The sequence below is a fragment of the Urocampus carinirostris genome, chromosome 12, assembly GCF_059441175.1.
Source record: "Urocampus carinirostris isolate Australia breed hairy pipefish chromosome 12, RoL_Ucar_1.0, whole genome shotgun sequence".
NCBI classification, from domain to species: domain Eukaryota; kingdom Metazoa; phylum Chordata; class Actinopteri; order Syngnathiformes; family Syngnathidae; genus Urocampus; species Urocampus carinirostris.
The window spans coordinates 16,865,006-16,878,081 of NC_142360.1; the positions used below are offsets into that span (position 1 = coordinate 16,865,006).

A 13,076-nucleotide genomic window follows, 5' to 3' on the forward strand; every position below is an offset into this window, starting at 1 on the left:
GAGGTTGCTTCCTTTTTGTCTGCTGAACAAAAAAGATGAAGAGGAAAATAGACAAAAAAAAAGAATAAATTAAGAAGAATTAGAGGATAGAGAAAAAAAAGTTTCATAATAAAAAACAAGAAGTAGAAAAGGAAATAACATGGATGAAAATAAGATAAAAAAGAAAGAATAGACATCCATCCACCCATCCATCCATTTTCGATGCTGTATATCCTCACTAGGGTCGCTGTGGTGCTGGAGCCCATCTCAGCTGTCTTTGGGCAGTGGGCAGGGGGACACCCTGGACTGGTTGGTAGCCAGTCACAGGGCAAAGAATAGTCAAGTCAAGTCATGTATATTTGTATAGCCCAAAATGGAAAAAAAAAACAAGGAGAGAAGATCATTTTAAAGTTTAGTAGACCCTCAAGATAAAGAGAGAAGACATCAATGGGTTTTGAACTTGCAAAGTGAACAGGAGAGGACCAAAATCTCAGATTAGAAATCCCAACCTCTTCTAAAAGCCCTCCCCTGAGCCATTTCTCATTATTAAATCTTCTAGATTATAAAAGCAGATCCACCCCAAATGGAGCAGAAACCCCCAAAAATAGCAACATGATTGGCTGCTAGTGACAATAATGTAAACAGTTCATCCATCCATTATCTGCACCGTTTATCCTCAGTAGAGTCGCGGGTGTGCTAGAGGCCATCCCAGCCATCTTCGGGCAGTGGGCAGGGGACACCCTGAACTGGCCAGTCACAGGACACACAGAGACAGACAACTCACTCGCTCATTCCCACCTTGGGACAATTTGGACGGCCAATTAACATGACATGCATGTTTTTGGAATGTAAAGGAAACCGTAGTGCCCGGAGGAAACCCATGCAAGCACGGGGAGAACATGCAAACTCCACACAGGAAGGTTTGATTTCATGACCTCAGTACTGTGCCCCAGACGCACTAACCACTCAACCGGCCTGCTGCTGTAAACAGTTCATAATATTGAAAAAAAACAAAACAGTGCGCAATAATAGTCAAAATTACAGACTGGCATCTTATGAAATCTCTTTTGCAGGTATACATTATTACAGAGTAAACTTATGGCGAAGAAAAGAAGAATAAAAAGGGAAAAACAGGACAAAGTAAATATGAAAAACAAGCTCAAGAAGAAGAAAAACATCTGTTCCTGCTGTCTGCTGTGTATCAGAACACAATGCACGATATGTTCATATCAATAACAATAAAGAGAATTCAATTGAATTTTAAATCCGAGAAGGACTGAACCTCGCTGTATCGCGGTTTACTCTTCACGTTTTCCATACATCGCAGGTTTTCATCGTGCTTTGTGTGCTGCATTCTGATTGGTTAAACAGTCGCCCCTACTTTGTTCAGCCTCCGGTAGCACAATCACTTTCAAATTGCTCAATAGGCTACGGCTTTAGCATCCATGACTACTTCTGCGAACAATGCATTGCTTGTGAAGTCACATGTCAAGCGGGACATGTTGGCGTTAACACAGGAGACGCATAGAAGTCATATTTAGTTAGAAGCGTGATTGATCTCACAAAAACATCGGATTTCTCCCAAAAATTGGAATTCAGCATTAACTTTTGCAGTGTGAACGCAACTTTATTGTGTCTTCTGCTTTACATCACACACAGGGTGCACTGCACAATCTGAAGAAAATCTGAGACCTTTACGTGCACCTTATGGTCGTGAAAATACAGTACTGTACTCATTAACGTCCTTTCCGGCAAGCAGCTGCAGGGCACGCCTCCATCAACCTTTGCACGGTGCTTCTTTGTTTTGAAAACAGAGACATACAGTGAATGTGAAACCAAAGAGGCAGAGAACGACCTGTGGTAGTGGATTTCAAAGCCCATGAGGTGTGTTTGTTGCCTTTATTGTCTATTGCTGTTTTGGGGTGTTGATAAGGTAGGTAAAATATGGGTTACATCGATTAATGCCTCCTTGATACTAGATTTTCTTTTTTAATTCATGGATAAGGGTTCATGGTTTACGGAGCTCTTAACCCAGGCATGTCCAAAGTCTGGCTCGTGATCAAATTTTTACCGGCCCGCAGTCACTGTCATAGAAATAATAATATTTGGTCATAATGTTGACCGCAGTATAAAATAGATTTGTACGGAAAAAAAAACATTTCACCAGATGATGGCAGCCCTTTGGCCAACTTGCCCCTGGCTTTCTGTAAAAAAATTAGCCCACTCCATTTCCTACAAAGCAGCTGCAAATAAAAGAAGAAAAGTTGATTGTGAGGGCCGACGCTTCCAGGACAAGTGGAAATTGTAATAATTTTTTTCACTAAAATCCGAAACAACTGTGTCTGCCTAATTTGCCAAGAGACTGTGGCGGTTATCAAAGAATATAATATTAAGAAGCACAGCCAAACGAAAGATGCTGGCTACAAGAAAGCTAAATGGAAACGAAGTTGAACCAATGGAAGCTGTTTCAACGACACAGCAGCACTTTTTTACGAGACTGCGAGTCAAATGAACATGCTACAAAAGCGAGGTACAAAGTCGTGACACTGAATTTATCAAAGACTGTTTAAAGAATTCAAGGCTGAATAGTCAGCACTCACACATGTTCAACTTACCAAATCTGGCCCCCTTTCTGAAAAGTTTGAACACCACAGCCTTTAACCTTTGGGTCATCAGGGTGCCATTTCCTCTGGTGTGTTTTGGGCAAGTACAGCCTGGTGGCACCCATTACCCATCTATGGGCCGTTTTGGGGGGAAGGTTTACTCTCCCTTATGAAGGAAATAGTACTGTTTACCAGGAACAGGTGAAGCCTACTGAGCTGACTCAGATGCTTTATTTCAACACAGTTCACTATTTTTTTTTACCATGTTTCATGCCTTTTTACAAATCTTCTGTACATATTAAATTATTTCTTATAATTTTCAGTTTTTTCATATGCTGCAGTACTCTTTTTTTAATACTATCCACTATTTTTCAGTAGTTTTTACATAATTTTCACATTTTTCCTGTAAATTTAAGTAATGATATTTTTTCAATATGCTTCACTATTTTTCTCTTATCTTGCCATACTTTTCACTATTTCCCCCCTATTTTCTAGTACTTTTTCCATAATTTTCCCTTATTTTGCTGTACTTTTTCCACCACTCTTTTATGTTCACTACATCTATGTACTTTTTAGTTATTTTTAATGGTTTAAAATTCCTTTTGCACTATTTTCATATTTTCTGACTTAATTTCCAATTTGTTACCCCAATTATCCCATTATATACTACTCTATACTAGTTTTACTACTTTTAAGTTATTTTTTATATGTTTCAGTTCTCTGCAGTTCATATACACTGTTAATTGCTAATCTCCAAACTCCACACTTTGGCCAAAGGACGCAAAATAGTTTGGAATTCGAGGTTAGCTATTTGCAAGAGGACAATGCTGAAGGAGCATGATCAAAACATTGCTCCTTCTTCAGTTTAAAACCAATTTGGGAGTAACCAGACAAGAAGCCAACTGAAACTGAAATAAATCTAAGCCGTTGATTCATTTGGTTAAAATACAATGCAAATAGGAAATAACTCAATTTAGATTTTTTTTTCCTATTCAAGGATTTTTTTTTCTCTCGTATGGATGGAGGAGAATAATCCATAGGCAAAATAATCCAATCTACAAAATGGTTGCTCATTTTTGTAATTCTTAGAACAACCATTGTTAATAAGATATGTAAAATGACCACAAAAAGCCTGACCACTTCATAAGGGAATTTATTTTAAGTATAAATTACTTGATTTGACTAGAAAAACAAGTTTAATATCTTAAATTGGAAAAATGACATTTAAATATATCAAAATTAAAAAAGATATTCGCCAGTGGGCCAATAGTTTATTTTTGTTATGCAGCACGTACTTGCTTCAATTGTTCTTATAGAGACAGTGTCAGATACAGATGTCTCTGTATCTTTTATTACGACCAAAACCGAATGCTAAAAAGCACGAGTTAAAATATAAACAACAGAAACTTGAAGTGACCAAAAGGCACCATTTTACTTATCATTTCTATGCCAAGCCTGTTTAGATTTTGGGGGGGATTACTCGTAGCAGCAAGACAATAAAGTCAGCTTCCTTTAGTCTAGGATCATGCTACGTAAAATATAGTCAAGTCATGTCTATTTGTATCACCCCAATCACAAATAGTCTCAAAGGGCGGCACAAAGCACATATCATTAAGGTTTCTTCATTTTCCTCATGCTGAGGTTTTGAATTTTTTGTTGCCTTCATGTAGGATTTAGATCAGGGGATGGTGTAATAGTAGTCTGTAGTCTGTACTGCCCTTTTTGTGATTAAGGGCTATACAAATAAAAATGACTTGACTTCACGATTGCAAACTACAGACTATTATTACACCATCTGATCTAAAGCCTACACGAGGGCAAGGGAAAAACTCAAAAACCTCAGCATGACAAAAATGAAGAAACCTTAAAAAAAGGACAGCACATGAGGTAGTCCCCTTTCCAGGAGGAACAGGCTGTAATGGATGTTGCATTAACAAACAAAACAATTAAAAATAAAATATAGAATAATCAATAAAGTATAATATAACATTTAAAAAAAAATATATATATATATATATATATATATATATATATATATATATATATATATATATATATATATATATATATATATATATATATATATATATATATATATATATATATATACATACAGTTGGACCTCCCTACTTCGCGGTTCCACTTTTGCGGGTTCAAAACTTCGCGGGTCTAAAGAATAATAATAACACATATATATATATACAGTCGTATGCAAAAGTTGGGCACCCCTGATCATTTTCAAGATTTTCCTTTATAAATCACTGGTTGTTCGGATCAGCAATTTCAGTTAAATATATCAAATAGCAGACATCTGAGAAGTGAAATGAAGTTCATAGGATTTACAGAAAGTGTGTAATTATTGCTTAAAGAAAAGTAGGCAGGTGCATTAATTTGGGCACCCCAACAGAAAAATGACATCAACATTTAGTAGATCCTCCTTTTGGAGCAGTAACAGCTTCCAATGAGTGTCTGGATTCTGGTTATTTTTGACCATTCTTCTTTACAAAACATCTCCACTTCAGTCAGGTTTGATGGTACATATATATATATATATATATATATATATATATATATATATATATATATATATATATATATATATTAAAAGGATGCCCAGGTTACAATGGGTGCAGCATTTACAAACAATACACAGACATTGTCAACATGAAATATGTCATTCAAAAGCTATAGAATATAAGTGTGTTTATATGCAAATTTCTCAACCTATGAGTATTATAAAAAATGCACATTTATATGTTAATGTATTTTTTTTTAAATCTATATTGTTTTTCTTTAATGAATTATGGGTTTTTTTGCAAGTAGGAGGCAATAAATAATAAGCACTGTCCCTTTAAAAGATTTCAAATTTGACTTTTTCAAACATCTATTTAACTACAATTTCAACTCTTATAATGTATGTGCCAAAACCCCTCATTTTTGGACAAGAGGAAATGAAAAAATGGTCAGGGCATTCCTTTCTAATACAAAAGAATCAGACACATAATTCAAGGTGATTGCAAGAAAAAGATATCAATGGCAAATGTATACTCATTTACACATATGTATCATAATAGTAATATACATGTTTTTCCTTGGGCTACAGGTCCAGTAGCTTTTGTGGATCTGTTTTGGTCTTTATTTTTATGTGAACAGAACAGGAAGAGATAACTGTGGCCCCTCTGGATTATTTACAAGCCTACCAAAGAGAATGGCTGGTGAAAAACAAAAAGGAAGAGGCCTTATGGCTGCAAAGGAAAGGCTAAGTGGCTGATGTCGCTGAGAGATACAAACTGCATAATAATGCATGAACATAAAAGCTTTTTCTCCAATTCTCAATTGTACATCGTGAAAAATGAAGCATCTCACAATGGTCTGAAGCAACATTTTGTTATTAAACCAAATGTTTAAGGTAAAATTATGAGGAAAAATAATTTCAGAAACAATCCTATCAGCTATGATACGTTTAAAGTTTAGTACACCCAAAATAAAGAAAGAAGATATCAATGGATTTTGAACTTTCAAATTTTGAAATTTCAACCTATTCTAAAAGTCCTCCCCGGAGCTCTTTCTTTTTGTTAAATCTTCCTCCTAGGTCACAAAAGTCGATCCTCTTTAAAGGGTGTGGAATCAAAGAACAGCAAAAATGATTGGCCGATAGTGACAATAATGTAAACAGTCATAATAGTTAAACCAACGAACAATCTTGAGTTGTCACAGTGAAAATAAAGAACTGGCATTCTATCTCCTTTGCAGTGGGCAGATTTATTTCGAAGTTTTCCAGTGCTGAAATAAAGACGAATTATGGCTTAAGACGTTTTCTGAAGCTGAGCTTTGACTGGTCATTTACTGGGCCCGAGAAACTTTGATTCTGTGAATGATCGGCATAGTACTGAAAAACAAGGCTAAACATTTGGAGTTTACATTCTTGTACTGATCCAACCCATCGCAGAACAGAGTCTGTATCTAGCTCAGGAGCCTAACTGAATTTGACATCCCTTATATAAATGATAATATCTTACATTCTTGTATGCAAATGTATATTTTTCTCTCTCAGTCTTATTGGACATGAGGAAAAGCATTTTCACTACAACACTAACGAGCGTTCTTTTATTCAACCTTGCTCTCTAGCGGTGTCCCGTGGCAACAACACCCAGCAAGTCAAAAGAGAATACGTTCAACTCCCGTCTACATCTGGGAAATGCTCCATCCTGGTGAAGAGTGTTTGACCAGTGACAGAAGTGGATTTTATTGAGGGAGTGGCAATTGTATCACGAAGACATGAAACTGAACCATCTAAAGCTTTATTAATAGCTGGAATTCATTCAAGAATTTGCATATTGAATCCTCTGGGAAAGAGCAGCTCCAAGTACAACAAATACAAAGGACATGAGTATGGAAGAATTGGCAAATATAAGCTCACTACTCACACACACAAATACGTCAGACGGTAGGGAAAACCATTTTACAATATACAGTGGTACCCCTACATTCATGGTTAATTCTTTCCAGGATTGTGCTCGGAGCTCAAATCGCTCATATAACAGTCAAAATTTCCCTTTGCAAAATAAAGTTAAACTAATTGGCCCGTTCCCACCTCCCAAAAAGATCAAAGTGAACTCCAAATAGCATACCTGGAAAAACGCAAATTTGTCAATTATGGGTACCATCCGGTATACGCCGACTATCACGAAACTGCAAATCAATCAAGTCAAACGAGTTCGAGTTGTGTAGTGAAAGGAAGTCCGTCTCTTTTTAGAGAACCGGCTTTTCAGCTCAACTCATTAAAGAGAGCCGGCTCTTAAATGGCTCACTTGCTTTGAGGCATTAAATTACGAATTATCATGTTGTATAAAGAAGTTAAGAAAAAAAGGAAGTATAAAAGGAAAAAATAAAAAAGACAGGTTTGTGGTTATCCCTTTAATCAGTATATTATGTGTGCATGGGCAAAAGAATGTCAATAAAAGTAAATTCTATTCTATTCTATTCTATACTACCAACAATAATTTAATCCAGAAAATGAATTAATAATTTGAATGAGAAAATGTATTATTGCATGTATTTTTTCCTTCTACAGTGAACGTCCAAGCTACTTCATTTTGGAACTTTTTTTATAATAAACCTCATTCATGTCGAACTCAGGATCTCACAACAAAAGGTTAATTAACAATATATATGATATAACGAAACACATGTACAATAAACTACATAAATAAACACGTTTGAAAAAAAAATATGGTGTAAGATTATTTTGTATTTTGTAAGGGAAAATACGACAGTTTGTAAGGGCATGGAGCCCTGGAGGTTGACAGGTATGAAATAGCTATAAAACACATATTCCTGTTTACTAAAAGCACTTCAAATAGTAAGCAAACATAAAGCATAAGGGTGCTCGTATAAAGAGGTACCACTGTAGTGATCTTTTTTTAGTCCCTTTCTAAACGACTGCCTGGAAAATGTATTTTGTGGTTTACGCTTAACATGTAATTCTGCTTCCTCAGACACAAGGAAAAACACATCACACAGGTGGGAGTTTCTGGTAGCCGTGTTGGTCATTGCGATCTCCATGGCCATTTTAATGGCCGTCTTGGCCAAGTGTCAACTGCTTCGGCGCTACCTAGCTAGCTATCGGCACACTCGGTTGAGCGAAGCAGAGACACCCACGTGGTGTGAGCCGGCAGGTTGGACCTCTATCTCTTGTTTTCTTTTTGTGGTGTCATTTTAGTCAAAAAGCTATATTATGATAAACAGGGTTGGGTAGGGTTACTTTAACTTGATTACTTTCAATTACTTTTGGATTACTCCAATACCCAATATGCTAATAAAAGACAAAAGAAACTAAATATGAATAAAATTACAAAATTTTGTGCAGGCTTGGGGAGTAACGGAATACATGGAACAGCAAAAATCATGTTGGCAAGCTGTTTGGATTTATTTTCATTTTGTTTCTGTCGCATTTTATGTTAGTTTTGCCAGAGATCAAAGAGATCAAAGCCAGGAGAGAAAGCTTACCACGTGTTGTGAGTCATAATTTTATACATATTTAGTTTATTTTGTCTTTTATTAGCATATTTGGTATTGGAGTAATCCAAAAGTAATTGAAAGTAATCAAGTTAAATTAACCCTACCCAACCCTGATGATAAATGAAATTGTACAAAGAAACAAAAAAAAAAGTTTGACAGAAAACCTGTTTATGTCAATCTAGGGATCAGATTTCTCTCCCGCTAACTCAGTGCTTCTCAATTATTTTCTGTCACACACACCCCTAGGAAGACGAAATCCTCTCGCGCCCCCTTAAGATGAATCTTTTTTTTTTAAGTAATCACATAATATTTGGGGCAGCACGGGGGCGCAGTTGGTAAGCGTGTGCGGCACAGTTATTAGGTCATGAGATCCAACCTTCCTGTGTGGAGATTGCATGTTCTCCCCGTGCTTGCGTGGGTTTTCCCCGGGCACTCCGGTTTCCCACACGTTCCAAAAACATGCATTTCAGGTTAACTGGCCGGTCCAAATTTTCCCAAGTATGAATGAGCGAGTGAGTTGTCTGTCCCTATGTGCCCTGTGACCGGCTGGCTGGGTGTCCCTTGCCCACTGCTCAAAGATAGCTGGGATGGGCTCCAACCCCCCTGCAACCTTACTAAGGATAAGCAGTGCAGATAATGGATGGATGGACATAATATTTGCGGGGACAAAAAAACGATTGCTTGGTATTGGTTGTAACATGTTGCCCCTCTCCATGCTAAATCTACGCCTTGACACATTTTTGCTGAATAAAATCTCAAGTATCTTATCAGCATAATTAGGTTGTAATGTCTTTAAGAGACAGCTCATTTGATTTGGATTTGTGCTGTCCGCTGCCAACATTTTTAACATAACAAGCTCCCCAGTCTTTGCTTGTCTCCCTAAGGTCGCAGTGAAGTGCAACTTTGGAAACTTTTGATCCTCTCTACCCCGTCCCTTTTCGCCTGTATCCACATCGGTGTTAAATGTTTTTCATGTGATCACTTGAGAGCATGCTACACTTCGTATCTACACTTTATACACTCTGTGCTTAATACTTACACTCTGTGCTTAATGCCCTGCATGGAGGCTAAATGTAAACAAAACACTCTGCCACAGAGAACGCCACTTCCCTCCACTAAAGTGGAGGTGAAATTGCACTTTGTTCTGGGGAAATTTAAAAAAAGAAGGTTTGCCGAAGTCAATGGCACCTGCGCCCCCCATGACAAAACTTGCGCACCTCCAGGGGCGCCCACCCCACTATTTGAGAACCACTGTGCAAACACAACAATACAACAGCAGCGAGCATGCTTGTGCACAGTACAATGGCCCCGGTTTTGAATGTGCCTTAAAAGACGATGATATTCAGTCTTTTAAGTCTTTAGACTTCAAAATAATATCTAGACATAAGCTACAGAATCAAATGATTGAAGGGACAGTGTGTACTACTACTTCCTTCTTATGGTAAAATGACTTCACTCATTAAAAAAATAAAATATAGATTTGAACAATAAGTACAAATAAATGCATCATATGAATGCATTTTTAAATACTCGTAGGTCATTTTTTACATAACATGGGCCCCCCCTGGAGGAGGCTAACATAATTGGCAGCCCTCTTTCTGCTGCATGAACCCAAAAACCGAAAACCTCGCAAAAGGCTGGGGAAAAATGACAAGAAAAATGGTGCAGTTGGGTCACTGAGTTTATATAGTTTGCATCATGTTGAGGTTTTTGAGTTTTTCCTTGTCCTCATGTTGGTTTCAGATTAGGGGATGCTGTAATGATAGTCTGTAATAATAGTCTGTGCAATAACCTGTGCAGCCCTTTGAGACTCTTTGTGATTAAGGGCTATACAAATAAAAATGACTTGACTTGACTTGTATTCTCCTTTGTTCTTTTTAGCACTTTTTTGGTTGCATTCGAGAAGACATCTAGTGGTCAAAATAATACATTTGTTCCTTTAATGTAGGACTGTCTGGGTGGAGTGGAGGCCATACAGTAACTCAAAAACCTTAAAAGGTTGGGCATAAAAATAAGATGTAAAATGGTGCGTTTTGGTCACTTTGGATCTCTGCAGTTTGTATTCTCCCTTGTGCTTTTAAGGATTCATTTTGGTGGCACTACAAACAGTGACATCTACTGGTTAGAGAATACACACAATAGTCCTGAAAAAAAAACTGCAAAAAAATGTGATGGAAAAAAATGGTCACTTTGTATAATTCATTGCGCTTTTCAGCACTCCTATCTTTGGTTGCACTGCACATTACAGCAACATCTAGTGGTCAAAAAATACATATGTCCATTGGATGATGGTTTTAGCATTAAAGAATGAGATTTTTTTCTCAGCATTTAGACAACATACAATTGCTTTTTAATTTAAAATGTAATCATTGAAATAAGACTAACAGAAGATTGTATTTTGGTCTACTCTCAACTAAGACTCTATGGCTCAGTGGGTATATATACAAATACACAAATAGCGGTTTATGCATGTATGTGTATACATGTGTGCGTGTGTACCAACTAAAAACATGTTTATGGTGGTTTGCAGAATTTGAGGTCGGTTTTGATGTGCGTGGTGAAATGCACAGTCACCAACCTGCAAGCACAGAAGATGATGATGGCTACATTGAGGACAACTACATCCCAACAAGTGAAAGGGAAAGATCTGAAAGAGCAGCAAAGAACATTGACAATTTGGAGGATAGTGAGGAAGAAATTGAATATGCCATTACTTAAAGGGACGTTGTGTATTACTCAGTCCCTCCTCATGGGAACAACAAAAACTTGATTTATTGGGAAAAACACACCCCCCAAAAAATGTTGATTTGAATACTGGTAAATTAGTTAAAACTCATGAACCATCAGATAACTGTGCAATTTTTTTGGACAGTGGTAGGTTGAGAAACTAATTTTTATTTCACATAACTTGAGCCTAACCTAGACGGAGGCGATTGTCCAAGTTTCTACGACAGGTTCCCAGACACCCAAAACCTTGCAGTTTGAATGTTGAGAAAGATAGCAGCACAACTTACCATTTTCTTATGGATGAATAAATACTGAATGTATAACTAATGTGATTGACTTCATCACTTTAAATTGAAACTTTAGCAGACACTTGAAATAAGGAGAGAAGACATCAATGGATTTTGAACTTGCAAGGTGAACCAGGAGAGGAGCTTTCAGATAAGAAACTCCATTCCTTCCTGAACCCCTCCTCCAAGCCCCCTCTTTTTATTAAATTGTCAAGGGCAGAAAATTACCTGATCAGCCTTAAGGGGTTTAAAAATCAAAGAACAGCAAAGTGATTGGCTGATAGAAACAATGATGTAATAGTCATAACAACAAAACAGTGTACATTAATAGTCAAAATAAGGAACTGGCATTATATGAAATCTCATTTGCATTTGTCAAAGACTAAATCAGAAAAACACATGTATCACTTCATCACTTGAAGAAATACTGAAGGTTCTAGAGCGGACATTAAAAATCAGGAGAAATTTCGTAGTTTGGTTACTTTGAGTATTTTGTATTCTTCTTTGTACTTTGCAGCTCTCGTTTTTGGTTGCACTACATATATGACACAGTGTCCCATTGAAAAAAGATTGAAACTAACTTGAAACTTAATTGGTTTGAGAGAACAGACCATGTATGATGCAGGGTACCACATTTTGCTTGACTGAAAATTAAATATACAATCAAATGTTTCTTTAATGTAATTAAACACGGGGATAGTTTTAGTAGTTGAAGTTTTACCAATTGGAAGAGTGTCTGATTGATGCCACTGATATGTTAGAGACCTTTCCATAAGACGTATAAGACTGAGTGGCATTGTCTCAAGTTATGGTAAAAAAAAAAACCAACACATTTTCAGGTAAGATTTCAAACCTTTGCTTTCTCCCTTTTTTGTTTCATATCAAATATGCAAAATACTTGAAGATCTGGCACACGGTTGTAATGTCCACATTCTTGGCTGAAATCCTATGTGGGTATATACTTATGCCTATTTGCAGCTGTATCGCACAAATAAATTGTTGAAAAAAATTATGAATTGTGATTTCTGGATTTTTCTTTTTAGTTTATCCCTCTCACAGTGGACACGTACCTACAATGAAAATTTTAGACCCCTCCATGATTTTTAAGTGGGAGAAATAGCAAAATAGCACGGTGTTGGAATACTTCTTTTCTTCACTGTATATTCATTTATATTTATTAACATTTATACCTCTGGCTTATACATTTGCCACAACTTTTTATCAGACTCTGATTAGCAATGCTGTCCATACAAAAGGATAGATACTACACATGTATCTATTCCATACTTTTCCTTTCATATGTTTCTATTATTTAAGGAGTTCTCCAGTCATTGGATTATATGAAGCTTATCTATAATAAATCATGCTGTTACAACTGTCCACTAGCATTTTTACAACCAAACCCCGTACTGGGTCTGATTGTAACACTGTGTAGATCTGTTTGAGAGACTGCCACATA

At 36.7% G+C, this 13,076-nt stretch overlaps 1 protein-coding gene across 3 annotated transcripts; it reads left to right on the top strand.

Annotated features, from left to right (window-relative positions):
- Positions 1-1,807: 1,807 nt before the first annotated feature.
- c12h1orf210 (chromosome 12 C1orf210 homolog) lies at positions 1,808-12,633 on the top strand. 3 transcript variants are annotated; one of them, XM_088349450.1, is made up of 4 exons: positions 1,808-1,863; positions 6,711-7,029; positions 8,081-8,260; positions 11,134-12,633. In XM_088349450.1, exons 2-4 carry the CDS (start codon positions 6,969-6,971, stop codon positions 11,319-11,321), a joined length of 429 nt encoding a protein of 142 aa, XP_088205576.1. In that variant the 5' UTR covers positions 1,808-1,863; positions 6,711-6,968; the 3' UTR covers positions 11,322-12,633. The 3 variants fall into 3 exon arrangements, with proteins under 3 accessions (XP_088205576.1, XP_088205577.1, XP_088205578.1); XM_088349451.1 differs by having other exon boundaries at positions 1,827-1,912; XM_088349452.1 differs by lacking the exon at positions 1,808-1,863 and adding an exon at positions 1,973-2,014.
- The last annotated feature ends 443 nt before the right edge of the window (positions 12,634-13,076 follow it).